Source organism: Labrus bergylta, chromosome 13, assembly GCF_963930695.1.
Source record: "Labrus bergylta chromosome 13, fLabBer1.1, whole genome shotgun sequence".
Lineage (NCBI taxonomy): Eukaryota > Metazoa > Chordata > Actinopteri > Labriformes > Labridae > Labrus > Labrus bergylta.
This window is the reverse complement of record NC_089207.1, coordinates 9,986,750-10,009,255: the sequence shown is the minus strand read 5'-3', so window position 1 is coordinate 10,009,255 and position 22,506 is coordinate 9,986,750. Positions and strand designations below refer to the sequence as shown.

At 40.4% G+C, this 22,506-nt stretch overlaps 1 protein-coding gene across 1 annotated transcript; it reads right to left on the bottom strand.

Annotated features, from left to right (window-relative positions):
* Nucleotides 1-3: 3 nt before the first annotated feature.
* On the bottom strand, nucleotides 4-20,852 carry rnf17 (ring finger protein 17). Its single transcript, XM_065962194.1, has 37 exons — nucleotides 20,725-20,852; nucleotides 17,003-17,115; nucleotides 16,782-16,879; nucleotides 16,603-16,666; nucleotides 16,362-16,451; nucleotides 16,107-16,210; nucleotides 15,481-15,649; nucleotides 15,280-15,356; nucleotides 14,621-14,695; nucleotides 14,065-14,357; nucleotides 13,723-13,818; nucleotides 13,083-13,241; nucleotides 12,752-12,923; nucleotides 12,492-12,633; nucleotides 11,006-11,193; nucleotides 10,715-10,844; nucleotides 10,303-10,465; nucleotides 9,908-10,023; nucleotides 8,709-8,826; nucleotides 8,464-8,581; nucleotides 7,845-8,102; nucleotides 7,103-7,253; nucleotides 6,751-6,863; nucleotides 6,002-6,092; nucleotides 5,696-5,817; nucleotides 5,000-5,195; nucleotides 4,367-4,478; nucleotides 3,826-3,989; nucleotides 3,043-3,162; nucleotides 2,737-2,817; nucleotides 2,499-2,621; nucleotides 2,356-2,412; nucleotides 1,948-2,058; nucleotides 1,505-1,628; nucleotides 1,073-1,208; nucleotides 616-802; nucleotides 4-345 (listed from the first exon to the last, which is right to left on the bottom strand). The coding sequence occupies exons 1-37, from the start codon at nucleotides 20,789-20,791 to the stop codon at nucleotides 250-252; spliced, it is 4,794 nt and encodes a 1,597-aa protein (XP_065818266.1). The 5' UTR covers nucleotides 20,792-20,852; the 3' UTR covers nucleotides 4-249.
* Between the last annotated feature and the right edge of the window lie 1,654 nt (nucleotides 20,853-22,506).

Genomic DNA, 22,506 nt, shown 5'->3' with positions numbered 1-22,506 from the left:
AGCCAGCATTGGAAGATTTAATCTCACCTTCACACAAACAAGTCGTCTCACACGAGTCAAAAGACCAGAAAAAACTAAGTGCAAAGTCAACGCGGCTCACTCAAACACAACAGCCAAACTTCAAAGTAAATCTCTGTTATTACAGGAACATAGTGAAAGTAAAGGTTGACATAATATGTGGGACAGTTAAAAACTTAAAACGGCAACAAAATGAAGATATGAACAAAACAGCACGACTCTGCTCTGCTTTCAGGCGAGTTCAACCAGTCCCCTGCTCACCAGAGACAGATGCACCAGCTCTTCCTCCTCATTGTACAGAAGCACTGTGAGCTCTGGTTCCTGCGCCTGAACAGACAAGAAGAAGGGCACAGGAAGGCATCAAGACCCTCGATGTAAAACAGTCACGTCTAAGCTAGAAGTTCAAGATGCAGAACTTTGAATTTAAATTTAAATAGGAACGATGAACTTTAACAGGCAACGTCAAGGGAGGTAGCCTCTACATGAGGCACACAATCTGACAACTGAGCTAAACCGGCGCCCTGTACATAACTAGTTCTACATATTTCAGATCAAGTAACAACACAGAGTCAGGGAAACATAATGATGACTCCTTACCACAACAGAGGCTGTGATGTTGCTGTGTAACAGGTCCATCATGGCCATCGTAGCCTTCACGCTCCAGCCGGGGCTGTAGGGCAGCATGCCTTCCTCCAGCTTGACATTTGGAGCCTTGAAGCCGGCAACTTTGACCTTGAGCGCCCTTGACGGAAAGCCCAGCAGCTCTGCCGGCATCTGACGCAGCCTGTTGGGAAGTGACAGAATCTCTGATAAAAACCTAGCAGATTAACAACACCTCCACCTGATGCCAGAGTCCAGAGGCTTCAGAGATCGATGAGATCCAAACCAACAAGTTCAGAGTACATTTATGGAAATAATCTCCTTTACTTTTACGATTTATTTTTATGATAATGATGAAGGTGACTCCAGGATGCTAGGTTTAGGTAAGTGTATATAAAAGTAACTCAGTCTAAGTCTAGTATCTGAATACTCCTGCTGTGAGAGAAGTTCATACCTGCTCAGGGGCAGAGTGTCGTCAGAGCCGAAGTCGACGTGCTGGACCAGGATCTTGACGGGCTCCACGCTGGTGATCCTGATCAGCTTTGCTCTGTAGTACTGCCCGTCACTGTACTCTGCCAGACACGGGCTGCCTGCACAAAACAAAACAGTCATAAAGTCAGTTCATATTTTCGGTTTTGTCTACCACTAAACATCTACTCAAACGTTTGACCATCCGTTAAAAAAAAAACACCTCTCTTTAATTTCTTATATCTGTTTAAGAACTATAAATTCAACGAACAACAGATACATGAACCCCAATTTAATACAATCAAGTTATACTAGTTTGGTGAATACTCTTTTCTATTCTATTATTTCAGGTAAAAATTTAATATTTAATCTTTTGAAATGCGTTTATTCTCCCCTCCCCATCTCATGATCATGTTACCGTGAGGGAAGCTGCTGAGTCGAGGCAGACCGTTGATGTCCTCATTGATTCTGGTCAGAGCCTCATCCAGAGTCTCTCCGTCCACTTCCACATCGCCACTTCCCTCCAAAGGCCACAGGAACAGCTGATCGACAGACAGAGAGACAGAGATGATGTTATTAGGAGTACCAACAATATGAATAATGACTTGAGCTCAAATGTCCCAGTAATCTGATTCTGATGATCCATGCAGCTTTAAAGGAATTTCAGGGGGGAAAACAAGACTCTAGAGTGTATAGGACCTCATCATTCATACTTTAGTATATTGGACAATACTGATCCATCTTCTGGACATTATCCTGAAATCATGACTTTATTTCAATTATAGCATCGACGCCACTCCTTCATTTGAATTTATAATCTTATACTTGATGGATGCAAGTTGTTCAGTAGATCATAGTAACCTCATTTGGGGTCCACAGGTGCATCACTCTGACTTTGAAGTGCTCTCCTTCCTGCGGCAGTTGTGGGTACATGAAGGGCCCTAGCATCGGCTCCTCTGGGTCCCGCAGACCCTGAACAAAAACATCGATATCAGTCTTAAGGTTACTCAACCCTAAAATGTCTGTATGCCTGTAAAAGTCCGGGGTTGACTGTTCAATGCTGGAAAAGTCGTTGAAACACGTCGTCTGATTTCACGGCTCCGTCTTTCAGTGATGACAGTTTTATTTCTTATCTTTCTTTAGCAATAAAATACCCGAATGGTTCCTTTTGAGGTGATTCTTTGTGTCTTACCCAAAAATCCAGTGAAGTAAAAGTAGGAAAAGACGAAAAGGTTTGATACAAAGTGAGTCGCTGATTTAGAACAATACCTCAGTGTCGATGTCCCAATCGTCCAGGAGAGGAGGAGGAATTATCATGCCACGTCCCTGCAGAGAAACACACTCCTTATTGATGACGTTTGGTCAGATTTTCTTAGTTTCAGGAAAACAACACACTTCGATGGAACACAAACCTTCTGTGCTGGAACTGGGCGCTCCATGGAGGCGTGTTCGTGGTGACACATGATCTGGCTGAGGCTCATCCCGTCTAGGAAGATCTCAACCGCTAGTGGCCCCCTCGGGTCAGACGGCAGCTCCTAACAGATAGAAACACTCCTTTACACATTGGGTATTTTACTTGATGTTTTTATTCTATTGATAGTTAACGTATTCAGGTGTGAAACTGTAAAAAGGTTAAGTATTTTATTCTACCATGACTTGCACGTCCACACAACGGTTCAGCAACAACTCCTTCAGCAAGGCCACAGCGTCGAGGTGCCACCGACTACCAACCTGAAGAGACAGAGAGATGAGAGTGATCATTGAATTCTTCTTAAATAAGAGTAAACATTTTGTGATATCAATAAAGAGGGTATCAAACTTTGGGGAGCGTAAGCCCCAGAAGCTGAAGCTGACTGCTCTGAAAGTCTTCTAAATGAACCTTCACGCCAAGACTTTGTTTCACTCTCTCTTTGTCCAGAATATTTAGGCGCTAGCTGATCCTCTTGACACACTTACAGGGTTTATGCTGTGCAGCTGGCAGGGCATACAGAGCTGAGGAACATCGTCACACAGCAGCATCGGGTACACATGGACCACCGGGATGTTCTCCACCAGACCGTAATCCACGTATTGTACCTTTGATATTGATAACACACACACACACACACACACACACACACACACACAAACACAAACAGAGAACGATTTACTCTTCAGACTTACAGATATGTTCCACCACATCAGCAGAAAGAGCTTTTGGTTTGCTTCAGGCAGCGAACAAAATGTTAAAGTTGTATCATATCATGTAAACCAGGAGAAAGAGGCTAAAGGCTCCTCGATGATAAAATATTGAATCTGTTTATAAAGTGGAAACAGGAAGTTCTCACATCACAGATGATGAACAAAGATGAATTTAAATGGGTCGTATAGGTCAAACATAGAACTAAAGTTGACAGGTTCTGAACATATTGAGGTACTGCTGCTGTATCTACATCTATTTCTGTTGATCTATAAATCTAATCCCAATAATCGCACTGTTTATAACTACCAACCAATCTCTATCTCCATATTTTCATATATCCATCAATCAAATGTTGGTAATTAAAGTCTACTCAATAGAAGAAATCAGAAATAATGATGAGTAATAAATAAAAAAAAAAAGATATCAACATGTTTTGAAAAGAAAATGTATGGACGGATATTTGTTGAATCTATTTAAAAAGTTCTTGAAAGCTCCGTCCAAAGTTACTGGGAGAGGATTGGTTTTTGTGTGTTTTTGTGTGTGTGTGTGTTCCTGACCTTAACGTGTCCCCCCAGCACCTCCAGCAGCTGTCCTCGATACCACAACATGTCCGATCCGATGACGGCACAGCCCAGCACCGACTTCCAGGTGTAGGGCTTCTGTCTGGGCAAAGTCTTCATGCTCTTCTGAATCCTCTCCCTGAGCGGCTCCAGCTGACACTCTGAACCCAACAGTACACACACACACACACACACACACACACACACACACAAACACACACACAGTTTGGACAGAATACACTGTTATTTCATCTGCCATTCCCCCTCTCTAAAATTAAAATAAGATGGCTGATAAAGATGCGTCTTTTTGAATGCTTTAGGTGGCTAGGCAGCTAAGTTTGACTTTTACTGACGATAATTATGTGAAATTATTTTGAGCAAAGAATGTCTTCGTTTGGTTTCCACATTAGGGTCGTGGGTCAAATTGGTTGCACTTTAATTGTTAAGCGGTGGATGCTGCTTGAGTTTGAGTAAAGCGTGTTGTAAGCACAATTACAATCAAGAGTTATTGAACAAACAGGTGTGCTCTGATTTGTACCTGCATTCTGCGTTCTGGCGTAAATGATGCCGTCCTCTCCGATGGCAGAAACACTAGTCTGGATGTGACCGAGGCATGGCAGCTCCGGGGGCTGGTACAACTGAGTTTTCACCTGTACACACACACACACACATAAAGAATACAACCTGAGCTATGGATAATTACTGCACACATTTTCACAAACACTTTTAGTTTATTCAACAAAAAGTATTTTTGAAAGTGATTTACAAAAATATAGAAGTGAGTAAAACAATAAAGAAGATAAAATCAGCTTCAAGAGATAAAACAGGTGAATGAAATGACTCTGTAGCATTACTTTCAGGGCAACATACTTTTAAGTCCTACATTTAGTTTTCATAGCTGGTACTGGCAAAACAGAAAAGTCTTTATTAATTACATTCCCAGAAAATGGTTCATTAAAACTTGAACACCACCTCTCTGTACAAAGTTTTCACTCTGGGGACAGAAAGCAGACCTTGATCTGAGAGGTCTGACAATTAAAAATGTGTTACAGATTGGTGGTTACGGATTGGTTTTTATTTTTACTTTCGCACCCAACAAAATGTATTACTAGACAAGATGCAGAACCGTTTGCATTTGTTGTCGTATTTACAGAGAGTGTGATGTCATCACCTTCTCAGCAGACATGATGATCCGGGGGGCAGGTTTTGGGTGGGTCGGACCGCTGACCAGGGAGGACTGATCAGGGATAGGAAGAAGGCTGCAAGCTGATGGTGTGTTTTTTTTGTCTCCATCAGGACCACCAGTTTGTTTCACGCTCACTGGAGACGGCGCATCAGCCTCTTGTGGCTTTTGATCTTCAGCGTCTCTGCAAGAAAACAGATTCACACTTCAGATAATGGAGTGTACTTCAAGGCTTTGCCTTTGTGTAGGTAGGACGGTGGATAGAGAAGGAAAACAGGAAAGAGAGGGGGGGGAATGATGTGCGGGCAAGGAGCCGCAGGTCGGACTTGAACCCGGGCAGTCCACTTGGAGGACTACAGATGTACATGGGGCACATCAGCCCCCTGCCCCAGAAGAAAATGTAATTAGAAAACAAATGGTATTGGCTCAAAGAATGGCTTGTTGAAAATGAAGAATTAAGGCTCTAAAATCCTTACTAATAAAACAAGTTGTTTCAGAAATTTGATACTACTTCAGGGAAAACACAACACTGAAAGAATTCAGTTCAAATTTCGAACAACATAAGAAAACGTTAGAAGCAGCCCAATAAGGTGGTTGTGAAGAAAAATTACATTTAGACGGTATAGACAGGCTGCTTATGTCATTTAAGATCTGTGAATTAAAAGAAACAAGACACAACCAGACCTGGGTTTCCTCTCCCGCAGGGCGAGCCCCTCACTGGCCAGAAAGTCTGCAATGCTGACAAACTGTCCCATCCTATTGGAGCAGAACAGAATGACGGGCTGTGGACGCTCATCCGTCAGCTCCTAGAAGACAAGAGAAGGAACTAGGTCATCACAGCAACAAAGAAAAGAGTCGCATAGAGGAGAGGGAGGAATATAAAGAGGTGGAGTAACTGAAGTAAGGCATCTACTTTGAGAAACTATACATCATAAAAAATGCATTCGGATCATTTAGAATGAGGCAGAAATATCAGCAGGTAGAGAGGACCTTGATGGTCATAACAGCCGAGGCTCCGGTCAGGTAGTAGGAGATTAAATCGCAGGCTGTAGCGGTCCAGGTGGATCGGCCCCCTGCTGGCCTGAAAGAGAGAAAGGGGAGTGAGGAAAAAGTCAAAGACATAAAAGAGTGAATAATAAAAGAGTGAAAAAGAAGAAAGAGTTTCATACATGCATACACTGTTTAAACAATTAGTGTGAACACCTTTTAAGGACATTGTTTATTATCAGCACTGCCACATACAGACAACAGAAGAACAACAATTCAATATTAATGAAGAGACTAAATATGGATTAGGATATGCCATATTCAATAAAAAAAAACAATCAAACATACTGAACATTTTAACTTTCCAATTTTCAAAATAAAACCCTGATATTGTCAAACCACAAATCTGGTCGTTGCTCTAAGTTTGTGTCTTTTATACATGCTGTATGTATGTGTGTTAGTGTACGACTGAAGACGTGTGTGTGTGTGTGTGTGTGTGTGTGTGTGTGTGTGTGTGTGTGTGTGTGTGTGTGTGTGAGAGAGACTGTGACTGCTTTTAGGAAAGCAAAACAAGATCTGCACATCGAGAAGCTCCCGTCTGAAGGATTTATTCTGAGGTAGAGCATGTTGGAGCTTCTAGGTGTGCAGATCTTGTTTTTCTCTCCTTACCTTTTTGTTGTTTTTATGATCCGCCACCCTCTGAGGGATGTGCGTGTCTTTTTATTTTATTTCATCATTGTCACAGTTTTTACCTGATGTCGGTCAGCGTGCACTCCAGCGCCAGAGAACCGATCAAGTACGATGGCAGCGTCCGCAGGTTGCTGGCGTGGACCTTGACCTTGTTTCCATGGTCACAGCGCAGAACCTGGTACCAGCCGGCCGAGAGATGGGGAGAGACAGCAAACATTTTAAAACATCACCTATAAGGGAAGTAATCTGTCTGTCTTTATGCCTGTTTTTTCACATATCTGGACAAATAATGTCCAATACACCAGAAACAAAATCAAACAAACAACTTTACATTTCATGTGCTGGCATTGAATGGCTGAAAAGTTGATATGTAGAAAAGCAAATTCTACTTTTTGGAGCAAAGGTTTTTATTACCTCTGCAATCTTGCTGGATGTGATGTCAGAGCAGATCTGCCCTCTCTCCCAAACCCCGTTAATCTGAGCAGCACAGTACACGTCTGCCTTCCACACCGCATCATCGTCGGACTCCATGAGCGCACACTCCTTCCTTACCAGCTCACACATCCTGTAAAAAAAACAAACAAGAAATAATCAAAGTTTTTAATTTGCTTCAAACATCTTGAAGCCAGGAGAATATGCTCTTGTTACTTTAAATGTTTAAGAGTAAGTAAAAAAGATTAGTTTTTTAGATTAGATTTTTTGTTGAAATGACCCCCTTCATATTTAGCTAATTGTTTTAGAATTAAAACAAACACGTAGGGATGTGTGTAACAATATTACAGCAAAAATATTAGCCAAGCAAACTTAACAAAGTGTGTAGATCTGCATCAAATAATCAGCATCATAACTTTTTCTGTTATCTCAGGAAGAACAGGGAAAAATTAAAATCATAAATTCTCCAGTCCAAGAAGACACTCAAATCTAATTTCCCCCGCTAACGCTTCTAAAAAAATAAAATAAAATGAAGTATAGATGTTCAAAAATACGAGGCAGAATAAGTAGATTAAAGTACTTAAGATGCTGGAAACTGCAAACTTTTCCTTTGGTTGGTAGTTGTTTTAGTTGAAGTAGGAGGAGTTAGTGTTCAAAGCATATACTGTGTACTTCACTACAAGCGTGTACCTTCAGGATATGTAAACCGTTGTGTCCTACTGACCTTTTGAGCTGAGAGTCGTACTGGGTGAGCTGGACGTAGAAACTGCTCGGTGAACTGACATGGCTCACTCTGACTTTCAGATCTTTGAGGTTGGCAGGAAGCTTCAGCTGAGGCTCAAACTCCACCGGCTCCACATTCTGTTCTCCGCTGGTATTCTGGTCCGGGGTACTAACGCCCTCTGGAGCCGCATCAAGCTCAAGTGGAGGGTCCCAAATGGCGGAGTCATCACCCGCAGGCCTGGAGTTCTCTGACTTAGGTCTGCAAAGAGGCAGAAGAGGAATAAGAGGCGACAGTGAATAGAGAACAAGAGGTGAAATGACGACAACGTGCAATGAAGAAGAGGAGAAATGAAAAGCGAGGGAGAGGGAGAGTAGAGAGTTTTAGATAAAATAATAGTACAATAAGAAAGTACACAAAGCCAAACTAGGAATTGTTTTTCCTAAAGCATGACTCTGACTATTTGTAGATGACATTACTGATGAGAAGATAACTGTTCCTTGCTCTGCCTTCTCATATCGGACTGCAAAATTACATGTGTTCTTAATACCACCATACATATAAAGATCAACATATATAATAGTGGCTTTTTTTCCTCAGCACTTGTAGAGGCCATTCTTACTCCTCTTTGAAGCAGACGAGCTCGTCTTGGACCAGCAGCTCGGCTATGTTAGCGAGTGGCCCGTTCAGACCGCTCTCAAACAGTTTGACTGGCAGAGGCTTCGACTTAAGGACCGGTCCTACAGGGATGAAGAGAGGGAAAAAATAAACCCAGAGAACAAAAAAGGGAATTTGATTAATTTGAATTTGAAGAAGAAAAAAAGAAGCTCAGAGTTTGATAAACCTGCAGTCACATGCAAACACTACCTGTGGCAACAATAGTGACCAGTTTCTGATGAGCCAGGCTGATGAATCTGTCGGTGCAGGCTTCAGTCCAGCTCTCTCCATCCACAGGTCTCACATCTGACAAACAGCACTGTATAGCCTGGACAGCAAAAGAGACTTCCAACTGACTAAACCAAACTAAATTCAAACGCACATCAGGGTCAACTTCTATACGTTTCTAGTAAAAACAAACAATATCGATACCTGTCTCGATAGAACAGCATCACAAATACAAATACTAGGCAGCCAGTATTGGGTATTGCTGTACAAAAATAAATCAAATTTTGCGCAACGGGATTATTAGAAAACTTTTTTCTCTATGATAACATGCAAGAAAACTGCTCTCATTAATAAGCGCAGGTGTTAGGGATGTAATGATACCAGAGTTTCCTGTTTAACTGTTTAGATATGGCAACAAAAATACAAGTCCTAGTTACCTTATATTAGGTTTTTTTTTTTTTTAATTACCCAAAAAATCTTCCCAGTGTATTTGTGCAATTTAGAGACGGCTCTCATGAGCACCGTGGACCTCATGCTGGTTTGTGTGGCCTATGTGCAGAGGCTGTAGTCCTCGAAGCGGGCGGCCGAGGTTCAGGTTCGATCAGTGGCTCCTTTCCTGCATGTCATTCTCCACTCTCTCTCTCTCTCTCTCTCTCTCCCTGATTTCCAACTCTATCCACTGTCCCGTCTCTCCAATGAAGGCACAAAACGTTTTGAAATTGCATGGCCAGAGATCGGCATGACTAAAGAACTTCTTTCTTTTAAAGCTACGGTACTCTCCCATACAATAAATCCTAAAAAAATTGATTTATATTGTTTGAATACACATAGTATCAAAGCGTATCAAAGTATCAGACATTAGGAAAACTGTGACGCAGACACAAATCATATCAGTGAAATGTAGAAATAATTTAGATTTATGTCAAAGGAACTTCTTAGGGTTACATTAGGCAGTAGTTGTAATGTAACTTAACTTATTAATAAAGTTGAAAATTTCTTAAGGAAACAGTAAAGTTACTGATGTTGGCCGTTTTTTTGTGTCACCGAACTTCTCTCAGAAATTAACAGCCAGTCTGCACCACAAAGCGGCTTGATTAAAGAAAAGCGTGATCTCATCATTACAGGAAACTCACAGCAGGTGTCAAGAGTGAAAAGTATCGGTCACAAGATGATTTACTCACCATTGAAGGAAGTGCAAAGAACTCGTCCTTGATCTTCCTCAAATCACTGACAGATAAGATTGTCTTATTGCCAAAGTCCACATAGCGCACCTCCACTTTTCTTCCCCCAGGAAGACCTAGATCAAACACACACACACAAAATATTACTTCAGAGTATTCAGCTACTTTACTTAAGTCACTATATGTACAAGCAACTTATATCAATCTAAAGTTATAAATTATAGGAGCAGACTATGATGAGCTGGAGCTTATTTGACTGAGGGAGCAGCTTTGCACCCACGCTCTGCTTAAAAAACTTTGACATTACACTATTAGTATTGTTCTGAAAATAAGAAATACGTACATGTAAAATATACATGTTTGTAACAGTGACACACTCATTGACACACCCTCACCTACGACTTGAGCTCTGTACCACCGCTTGTCCTCAAAGCGGGCGACATACGCCTGTTCTATCACAGGGCAGTAGACTTTGAGGTCATCTTCTTCACTCACTGTTGACGCGTTGTAACACTCCTGGAGCTTCGCTGACAGCAAAAAGAACTCCATGTTGTCAGCCTGGTGGAGAAGTGGGGAGGTTAAATTACAGTCGAGACAGAAAAACAAAACAAAAATAAATGTAAAAACACAGAGGTAGTGTCTTAAATATCAGCCTGGGACATCATCAACATGCTGACCTTTAGACACTACCACATTTTCCCTTCTTAGCACACACAGTTTTATTTCTTTTGTTAACCTATAATTATCCCTGGCATCTGAGCCTTGTTTGTCCAAAGTGCATGTCTGTCTCTTTATGTGCGTATTCACCAGCTGGATGTAGAAGTCAGCAGGGCTGTTGATGTGAGACACCACAGCATTGACCTCTTTGTTGACCTTGGGATACACAGGAGGGTAGTACGATAGGGGCTTCCTGCCCAGAGACACTGGAGAATAAAACCTATGTGCAAAATATAAAAACAGCCAAAGTAAGGACCACTTCATGATTGGGCTTTGTTATTACAGAGTATCTGTTTTCATCAATTCAATGCTCTTCACTATCCGATTACATCTGGTGAATATTTAACATTTTTCTGTTAACTCTCAGAGACTCGCGTTCACCTGGCCACTTCAATGAAGACGAGGTACTCTCTGATAGAGATTGGCACATCACTCGACTGGTCCATGGGAGCTTTTCTTAAGTCCACCAGTAAAGAGTCTCTGTCCAGACTCAAAGGACGCATTTCCACTGCCGCAGAGCCAACCACAGAGCGGAATTCCACCTGTGCCTTCTCAGTCCAGCCCTTTGACTAGAAAAACACACAGACGCTCAGTAAAAACACAGTTTATACACACACACACACCTCTACCTACTTCTGTTGCAAAACATTAATTAACATTTTAAAATGCAACCCTACTTCACAAAAACAAAAATATGTTGTTTCCTTTAATGTAAAAAAATAACAACAGTAATTCTATCAAAAAGGAAACCTTTGACTCCGACCTTCTGATTATTTGTCTAAAAAATCAAGAAGGTTAAAATTAGCAAACAATTATTTTCTGCTTTGCACACCCTTCAACGGGTTGCCCTGCCCGCTGAGGAAGAGAATCTCAGGCAAAATGAAAAGTATTTTTGTCTACCTTAAAAAAATAGCATTGTGTTTTCTTTTATTTTCTGTTATCCAGTTTAGTACAAGGACATATTTTGAATATTGAATTAATGTTTGGAGAGATAGTAACCTGTTTAAGAAACAGTAGCACCACAGGACTTTTCCATAAAGTAGCAGATGTGTTAAAAACCAGTCACATATTATGCAAAATGTTTTTCTTAGTCCATCTACAAACCCCCCAATTATGAGAAAAGTCCATCCTCTCCGTCTTTTAGACTTAGACTTTCTTATTGTCATTCAAACTTGTACTTTACAGTGCAGATAAGAACGAAATTTCGTTGCATTTGCCTGCTCCACTTTTCAGAAAGTGTGTGCTCAAACAGGCCGTTTGGAGATTTTTCCTTCATGACATCACAAAGGGTAGTAACCCCTCCCCCAGGTGGTTGACACTCCCAAAGCTAGGTGTTTGTTCTGCCCTGAGTCTGCCTTCTCACCGTAAACAATAGGGCATGGAGCAAGAAACCCAGAGCCACACAAGCCCCTTCCAGAGAGGGGTGTGGTCACATTTAAAGGTACAGACACAAAAACAGCCTGTTCTGAGCAGGGCTGAAATAGAGGGGTTTATAGGCATGATCAAATATAGAATCAGAGTGGATTTAGAACAAGAAACTTCACATGCATGTTTTGGGGAACTCTGAGACTGATTGAAACTGGTTGATGAGGAGAAGAATATGTGACTTTAAACCTAACTTTGAAACACTTTTGCTTATTTGTTTTCTAAATGATATGATTGAGTTGTAAAATCTGGTTTCTGTGTTGGTTTCATCGCTGAGATATCCGTCTTAAAATAACATCACACAGATCATTTATGCTGCAATGTTTCTTTTATTTTCTGAAATGCTGTGTTTGAAGCGCAACAATACTGTTTTGAAAATAATAACAAATACAGTATTTTAGAAAAGTAGATCATAATCTATTTAAAAGTTCAGTGGTCTTACCAAGTCATATGGGACCAGGTCTTTGAATGAGCACCTGATGGCCTGAGGAGCAAACTGACCCAGCTCTGCTTGCCCAAACTCACACACCTTCCTCAGATGGTTGTTGACTGCCTTTAGTGACGACTCAGAGGATCCCTCTTCACTGGGGAAAAAAAGAACAAAGGGTGTTTTACAGCCTCTTTACAGCACTCCACTGACAAACACGCTGTAAATGAAGAAAAGGGCAGCAAAAAGAAAATGAGTCAAAATATTGTGTGTACCTCTGTATGGTGAAGCTTCTGGTTTGGCCACCATCAATAAAGAAGACTCTGATGCTGGCCAGTTGGGACACTGGGCAGACTTTAACAGACTCGGCACATCCGCTCTGTGTGAGTGCGACCACACTGGCCCGACACCAGAGTCCCTCCCTCTGCTTCACAAAGATCAGGGAGCCTGAAGAGCAGGAGAGAAAAAAAATAACTCCACTCCACTCACAGAGGATTGTTGGTATGTACTGATAAATATTGAGTCTCTAACCACCACTATTGATTAAAGGATGTTCCAAATTCTCCTTATTTCTCCATCACATGGAGGCCACACACTCACACATACCAGTCTCCACTCTGTCACGGGAAGTGAAGCGACAACTCTCCCTGCTGCAGAAGTGGTTAATCCTCCTGGAGAGCAACTCGCTCTCCCTCTTCTCAGCCACGTAGCGGACATAGAAGTGACTTGGGTTCAAAATGTGGGAGACCACAACCCACTGGGTGACTAGGACGGTAAAACAGGAAAAGGAAGAGAGGGGGAGGAAATGTTGGTGTCAAATATAAGTACCAATTAAGAGAATAGTTAGGAGTAGGGAGGAGAGAAGGGAAGAAAAGAAAAAAGGAATCATAGGGTTGGTAGGAAAGGTGCCAAGGGCATAAATGAGGGAAGAGCAAAGCAGGTTAGGGGAGGAGAAAAAGGATGAAGTGAGAAAGGAGGCAGAGGGGGAGAAAACATGCACAGGCTAAAGAAAATCTAATTTGGTGAAGGTTTCCGGGTTCAATAAAAGACAAGTTTATGAAAAGAAGGAGCTTGACATACGAGGAATATGAGGATGAACGGGGTAAGAGTAAGAAGAAAAGAAGAGAGGGAGACAGAGGTAAGAGTTTTCAGAGTTTTGAGAGTTTATAGATTGTTGTTTTTCTTGTTTTACATTGTTAGTTATAGAAACATTCAACTACAGGACTTGTGTTAAATTTCTCCCCACCATTTCTCTTATTGCCGGTAATCTGATTCAGATTTTTCCTTCTATTTTGGATTCTCCATTTGTCATTAGCCAGTTCAGGGCCAGTGGGTGGGTGAGCTGCACACAGATAGAAAGCATTTAAAAGAGATATTTCATTTCTTTTCAATCTTCAAAAAAAGTCAAACAGGGCGCCAAGAAGGAGCACGCACACACACACACACACACACACACACACACACACACACACACACACACACACACACACACACACACACACACACACACACACACACACACACACACACACACACACACACACACACACACACACACACACACACACACACACACACACACACACACCATGCCCTTTTCCCTCGTCTATAATCTCCTCCACGATCACGTCTGGACTTCTGAGGTCTGAGGGGGAGCTGCGGTTGGAGAGGTTCACTCTCTGACGAGGTCTCTGGCTTGAAGAGAACGCTAGTGGCAATGAGCATTTGGCTCTCGGACTCCCCTGGTCCTGTTTTTGTGGCCTGAGGGGCTTGTTGTGTCTGGGTGAGATATTGTTACTGTTCCCAGTCTCTGCATGCTGCAAGGAGGACTTCCTGTTGGAGTTTGCAGGCTGGTCGCCTTTTGGTGGAAACCTAGACAAGCTGAGAAAAAGAAGCATAAGGACTTTTTTTTTTTTCAAAAGACGTATGACACGTGCCATAAACTGTACATGAAGAATGTCTTTTAGATATATGTACACTTATTATTTAGATGTAAAAGAAAGACGAAAGAAAAACTAAAGAAAAACCTGCAGTAGGCAGCAGTGGCAATTCGAAGACGAAGAAATCAAAAAATGCAGCAGCACTATTTTCTGTCATCATGAATAAAAACAAGTGTGTTTTCTTATAGAGCCAATAAGACTCACCGTTTTGGATAACTTGTATCCATTTTCAGAGACAACACCAGGTTCTGGTTTAGACTCTCTGGCTGGAAAATATAGCTTGAAAACAAACATAAGCACAAATCAAAACCATTAGTGTGAATCACAGCTTGACACTCAGGTTTGTAAGGCTCTTCTACTTCATGCATCTCTAGTACAAAAAAAATAAATCACAGCATGCACACGTTTCTTTTTCTGTCTCCCTAAGGCATGATGTCCACCTCGCGTTGGTTTTTTCTGAGAGCCAACATCTTTTTTCAATTGTTTTCTACGAGGAGAGAGATTCACTGCAACAGGCGGCTGCCCGGAAAAAAAAAGCAAAGCACCAGGGTCATTTTTTTACGAGCGCTCTGCCATTTTTGTGCGGCCCCTCCAAACTTTTCAATTGAAAATATTTAACTGTTCAGACAGGCGCTGTTGACGTCGCAAGGGCTCTTTTCCAAATTATATTCCCCGTAGTTTTTCCCCCTAAGGATCGTGTCTTGCACCAATATCCTCTTTGCTCCATGGAGTAAATACAATCCAAAATATAAAACATGCAATAAAAAGCAACGCAGTGTCGCATACAGCGGCCGTCCAGCGCTTGTCTTTTCAACACACTAACGCTTCATTGATGTAACGCACTTGCTGCTGTTATGACAAACCTCAGTCCAGAGCCCATAGTAATGCATTCCATATCAAATAACTGCTTGTCCACAGGAGCCTGCAACGTCTCCAAAACCTATCAAGCACACACACACACACACACTTTTCACACACAATTCAACAGAAATTGGATTTACATACAATATTCTATTAAATAGATTCTGACTGTGCATTGTACTCTGGATGAATGAATTTCCTACCTTATCCAGGGTGCAGTATTTCACAAGGAAGGGAACTCTGCGTACTTCTCGGGCCATCTGCATAGCGATCCCCAGAGACCTGATCCTCTCCTGGACACAGCACAGCTCTGCTTGGCTGTTAGAGAACCGCGCCTCCAGTTTCGACAGCTGATTCAACTGCACATCCTTCCTGTTGACAACAAAGAAATACAATCGTAAAAATATTTGTCACTTTTTATACTTCCAACACCTTCAATCAAACAGGACACTTGCTTTAGGGTAGTTTTCAAGTGAATAAAACTGTTAGTGCTTGTCGATTCATATGAGGTGATTTGTAGCACGTGGACCAGAACTGTTTGTTTCCCATAAAATACATTTACAGTAAGAGGCAGTTTTCAAACTCAAGCAAGGTGATTTCTCTTTTTCAGAGAATATTTGTTAGTGTGCAGGACAGGATAAATAAGGGTGGTTTCACACTAGGGACCAGGACCCAGATCAGAGTATGCTTGCCTCAAAGTCTGGTTCGTTTGATCAGTGTGTGAAAACGCCCTAAAAGACATGACAGTCTTTGTTCACAGAGAGTGCAAAACATTCATACAAAAGTTGCCCACAGTAGTTTAATAATGTTGAAGTGTGTATAGCCATACCACTTTTGAACAGCATGTATAGCCTTGTCTGCTGCTTGCTTTATCTCAATCTCTAGACGAGCTCTGTCACTTTTTACTTGTTCTTCCAGACCGGTCTTCAGGGTCTGTCGATGAAACATAGAACACATTTTGAGCCGTGATTACTTTTTATGAAACTGAGGATGTTTTTCTTCTTTTTTCACAAAGGAATAAATCATTTAAAGATTGATGTTTTAAAAGGTGTGTGCAGGAGTTGGCGTCTAGCGGTTTTTTTACCTCATGGATGTTTTCTAGAAGAGCGTGATTTTCTGCTCCCTGTACCAACGCCTCGTCCACAGCCCTCTCAGTCTTCACAACATCCACTGGCTGAATAATCAAATTACACATTTTGAGCAATCTGATCAAAGTATAATTTTAGCTTTTTTAACCGCTTGAGACTAATTGAATATAAGTATTAACTTTTGTGGCTTTACAACTCTCATTACCCCCCACAACCCCTGTGATACACAAAGCATACCTGCACCACGTCCTTGGACACTAACTTGTTCCTTCTGCGATACTTGAATTTCTCACAGCGATCGCTTCAAGGGATTACAAACAAAAGTAAACACTATTTTTTTCTTTTACATCACTTTGAAAAATATAACAAGGAGGACTTCAAATTAGGTCAGTGTGACACTCAAAAACAAACTTTACCTTTTCAACTTGTTCATTTTGGCAGTGTAGATGAGGCCTATGATCCGGCTATCTTCTGGCATAGCGTTCACTCCGCCTTCAGGGAGGTTCGATTCAACCTGAAAAGTGAGATGGTTTGTTCCATTTAGTTCCAACAAATTCAACATTTGCAGCCTTGATTTGAATGTAAATCACAAATGTTTCCCTCTCCAGCTGGAGGAGTGAGATCACAGATGATTTACCTCACAGTCTGGACAGCTAATGGTACTGTCACATTCAATGGACAGCAGACAAGATGTGCAGTAGATGTGGCCACATAGAAGCACACGAGGGAGGTTGCCGTCGACTTCATCCTCTAAAAAAATAAAGAAAAAGTACATAATGGACAGGGAGGAATAATGCATTGCATTTATTCCTGTTTAATCTATGCGTGCAAAACCATAGGCAGGTACATTTCTAGATTATGTTGTCCCATTGCCTCCTTGTTTATTTTAAAAGCACAAGGCAATCCCACACTATGGAAAGCACTGAAAGCATAAGGATTCAAACAAGTAAAGAATTATCATTGCTGTCATTTTGTCCGACTTTGTACGAAGATGTTTGGGAATCATTTGAAAATGTTCTTGTAAAAATAATTATCAAGATTTGTATATCTAAACCTAGCTGTATGACTTTCACCTGTGACAATTCAATGTGTTTTAAGAAATAATGTAATCAATAAAACACAAAATCGATTCAAGTACCGGTACATAAATTTGGTACGAACCAGTTCAAACTAGTCGTTAGGCATTATGATTCAGTTGATCTGCTAATTTACCTAGCTACAAAAAATACAATTGTTTTATATTTGAGTAAATGTTTTGTAACATTAAGAAATGCATTTTTCAATAAATCAAAATGTACAATATGTATTGAGTTGGCCTGATCAGTTTGGACTGATTCAAATAGGGGCATGAACTTCATGGAAAAGGCAATTTCATGGCAGATCAATGACAATATAATATTCAGATGTTCCTAAATAACATGCTGTTGGTCTGCTCTGTCACAGACCGTAAGGCGCTACAGCGGGTGGCAAAAACTGCCCAGCGCATCACAAGGTGTCCACTTCCTGCCATTGAGGACGTCCAAAGAAAACGCTGTCTGCGGCGAGCTCATGGCATCCTTAAAGACTCCTCCCACCCTGCCCACAGACTGTTTACCTTCCTGCCCTCCGGTAGGCGCTTCAGAAGCCTCCGGACCAGAACCAGCAGACTGAGGAACAGCTTTTTTCCCCAGAGCTGTCTCTCTACTGAACTCTACCCCCCCCCCCCGAACTCTTAACTCTGTCTCTCTCTCTCTCTCTCCCTCCCGAACTCCGCCCCCCTGCTGACCCCCCTTACCCTGCACATCACCTCTCACCCATCATCCCCCCACCACTCCTCCTGGTCACACACACACATCTCTCATCCACCTGTATTATTGTATTATAGTTTGTTCATATCACCTCAATAAGTTATCGACCTGTAAAATTTGTCCATATTCTGTATATTATCTGTAAACTAGTATAGCATGCTCACTGCACCTCAATTTGTATATTATAATCTGAAGAATACACTTATATTTATAGCATTTATTTATATTTATAGCATCCCATTAATCCAGCCATATATACCCAATAATTCACTTTTTAGTCTACATCTGTAAATTTAGTAATTACTGTACATAGCACAGACTCTTGCACTTTCTGCTTATTGCACTTCTGGTGAGATGCCAAACCTCATTTCGTTACTCTATACTTGTATCTGTGTAATGACAATAAAGTTGAATCTCATCTCATAAATGTGAGTCTGATCAGTGTCTGTTATCGCTCCCTCTTTGTCTCTAGTATTTTAAAAATGCATCAGACATGAATCAAATAACCAATCAAGAGTAGCGTCTCTTTGAGGAGAATGTTTGGGTTGCTTGGCAACAGTCAAGCTTCAAACTAGCATTTAGCATTCCATAGTTTAACAAAGGTGCAACCCATCGAGATGTACTACCATGACGTTCTGTCCAGTTCAGGGACTGGAGCATATTTGATAAGGCCTTTTTGTCTATCAAGAAATACTTTCTCTAAATTCTTAAATGAAGGTTGTATTATAGAGCATTAAAAATATGCGTCCCCTTCTGCGAGTAGTGGTGTCGTAAATAGATTCTGAACTGGGAGCATAATTTGATGGGATAAAAATGTCCATCGAGAAACAAAATCTTCGATAATAACAAAGTACAAAACTTGCTCCCAACAGTGAGTAGTGAAGTCATTTTGTTCTCCTGGGGTTATTCATAGGGGACGCAGATAGCCTCTGCCAATCTATCGTGATATGGTAGCAATTTCCTACAAGGCAGCAAACTTCACTTCTTAAAAACTGAATTGGTCTGAGATAATGATGTGTTCAGGGTGTGCTCGGTGCGTTCTAAGGCGCATTCACAGGCTTCAATTCAGAATATGGTAACTTCCACCAATTTCCAACACTATGGCCCTTTCCCGAATTGTCACAGTTCAGTAGGCAGTCCGTACTATTCAGTAGGGAGTTTCAGTATACTGAACCTTCGTGGTCATTCAGTATGCATTTTTTTGGGTCCACCTCAGTGTACTGAACATTTCAGTATGGATACTAACTTCCGGGTTTCATGCAGTATGGATCGGATGCGTGCTTTCAGGAAATTAATTGTATTTTACCACCCACAATGCTGTGCGAAATTAAACGTAAATCGTCACGTCACGTCCGCCTCCAAATCAAAACAAACGAGCGTGGATTAATTGAATCAATTTTTAATCTAGAGTTAAAGTCCCGACTGAAATCACTACTTTTAATTAACAACAGAAAATATAACAAATGTCTGCATTATTATAAAACCTTTCCCCCTCTATTTAAATAATGATTTCACTATTTAAATGTCTTTATTGGTTTATTTTACTTTATATTCTGTATATTACTGTCTTTCATTTGTACTTTCCTTTATGAAGGCTACTGTATGTTATTTAGTTATTTAATTTGCCTTTTACTTGATTTACATTGTGATATTGTTTTTTTTTGTTTACCTGACTGTATATGTGCATTACTCTTCTTGAATAAAGCTAAACAAAATTAATTAATTACTCTTCTTGAATAAAGCTAAACAAAATAAATTAATTACTCTTCTTGAATAAAGCTAAACAAAACATTTATTTTATTTAACATTTTTATTTTATTTATTTAACATTTTTATTTAACATTTATTTAACAAAGCTAAACAAAATAAATGAATTACTTTTCTTAAACAAAGCTAAACAAAATAAATTTAAAAAATACAGCACGGATAGTAGGTACTGACTACTGACAGATTGAGAAGGTACTTGGCAATTTAATTCACTTATCTTAGTTAGTTTATATGGACAACACTTGAAGGTTGTAGTTCAACATATAAATGAGCCAAAAGTCGATCTCCAACGCTTGAATGACTACAAGTTTTTGACCTTGAACGTCCCTTTTTTTTTTTTTCAGTCGAGCCCGCTTTGTTTCCGCTCAATATGGTGTCAAAGTCATTCAACTCGACGACACTGTGCGCCATGTACTTAAGTTTTCTCCACCAATGTTTTTATATTCTTTATTTTCATTTTATTTTATGGTTTTCACCTTCGCAAACTCCCGTTTCCTACCCGTTCGGACACCAAATGAACGCACAGTCACGGATGAACAGTTTTGATTTACAGCTTTCGCTTTACGTAACAATCCCAGAAGAAAATCATAACGTCCGGGAAATATTGTAAAGGTAATGAGTTGTAAATTAACATCTTTTATATAAATACATTATTTCTGGGTCTGCCTGATACATTCGTTAATTCACCCGGACAGCTAGCTGCTGACACTGGTTTGCTACCTAGCGCACAAGTCCGCTCCTGACTCCGCTCACACACGGTTTAATCAAAGTTAAACTTCTTAGATATGACATGTAAAGATCCTACCAGGCAGAGCGTATGCCTCTCCACATAACCCACATATCGCGGCGCTGGGGTTGTCGCCTCTGTCCATTATTTTTGTCTTTAGAAAAATACTTTTTTGCGTGGTTTCAAAGAACCAGAGGATCGCTCGGTCGGTCGGTCTGTTTGTTGTCTTTGTCACGTGATTAACTTGCGTGATGCATTCACGGCCCAGGAGGAATAATCAAAGATGATCTAAGATCTAATCATGTTTCGATTAATAACTGGCTTTCTGTTTTTCTGTTCAGCCTTTAAAATATTTGGTCTGATGAGTTGTGTCTTGCCTTATTGTCATGTTTTTATTATTCAAATTTGCCCTGCGTCTTGAGGCTTTTTAAATGCAATTTTTCTAACAATAAATCTAAGTTTAACAGATCTAAGTACTTACTTTTTTGAGCCAATAAACGAAGCCATTATTTGTTAATCTATAAAGGCTACATTAATATGTAAAACCAACCCTGTTCTTATTTGTTTTTCTAACCACATTGCCTCTGCAGTTTGAATTAATAAATAAATGTCTTTATTGTCAATGCACACTGCACCACAAAATGTTCTGTGCTTCTCTAATACACAAAAAAAACAATATAAATAATAACATTCATCACATTAGACAGAAGATTAAAACTTTTTATATTCCACGCAAACGGTTGTGAGTGGTTAGTTAATATCGACTCTAAAGATGTAGTAAAATAAATGCAGTAATACATGGAAGGAAAAACATTTTAAAAAACTAGCGAACTAACACTATGACTTTGATTGTCCTCTTGTCATTTGTTTACTAAGAAATATTCTGCTTCAACCTCAGTTTCATAGACTAGATAAACACTAAAGCAGGGGTGGGAAACTGGCGGCCCCCATCAACCCTCAACGTGGCCCTCAGGTCAATTTTTACATATCAATTAATTGGAAACATGAAGAAAATGTGACAAAATCTGCCATGAAATCATGAAAACCAGAAATATATCCATAATAATATTTGATCACTGGTATATGTTGAGTTAAATTTGAGACATAATTGACTGTAATCATTTTTGTATCCCACAATTTGGCCCTCTGGCAGTGAGAATTAAATGAATGTGGCCCTTGCTGTGAACAAAGTTGCCCATCCCTGCACTAAAGTATTGATGAACATGTTCTTGAGACCTTATGATACAGTCTCCTCTGGGAACACCTGGTGGCGCCAAAGACTGAGGCAAAGAGGCTGACACACAGGTGTTCAGTTAGCTGATGGGTTCACAAAGCTCAGGTGGAAAATACCTCCACAGGCTGTTCAAAAGTGCAACTAGACTCCGTTTTTAGATAGATATTATTATAAACAGTCTGTAATGAATAAAAATGCTCATTTGGCATTATAATTCACCCTACAGAACATCTCCACTTGTTGGAAATATCCAGTTTGTCTTTGGCTCTATGGGTTAGTTATAACAGGAGATGGTGTATTGATATTTGGTCGATTTACACATGCATGGAAAACCTATTTAGTATCAATGTGTTTAATATGTCTAAGTGTTTTTACTATAAAATTAAGCTAAATCAAAGAGTGCTTGCATCATTAGAACCATTTTTAAATCAGTTTTGTGTTTTCTTTTTGTACGTTCCTTATTGTTTTCTTGTTTTAAAATGTGTAATTTCTGTCATTAATCACTGTTTACATTTCTCTTGTATTTTGCTTTGTGTGATAGATTTCTTTTGTTTCCATTTGAACCAATCATGTTGCTCCTAACAGCAGCATGTCGCTTCTCTCCTCCATCTGAGCGCAGCTGCCAG

Coding starts and splice junctions, on each gene's coding strand:
- rnf17 (XM_065962194.1), bottom strand. CDS start 20,791: ATGGACAGAGGCGACAACCCCAGCGCCGCGATATGTGGGTTATGTGGA. Junction 10,845..11,005: donor GTCTTCATTGAAGTGGCCAG/GTGAACGCGAGT, acceptor TTTTGCACATAG/GTTTTATTCTCCAGTGTCTC. Junction 3,163..3,825: donor TGCTGGGGGGACACGTTAAG/GTCAGGAACACA, acceptor TCAATATCAAAG/GTACAATACGTGGATTACGG.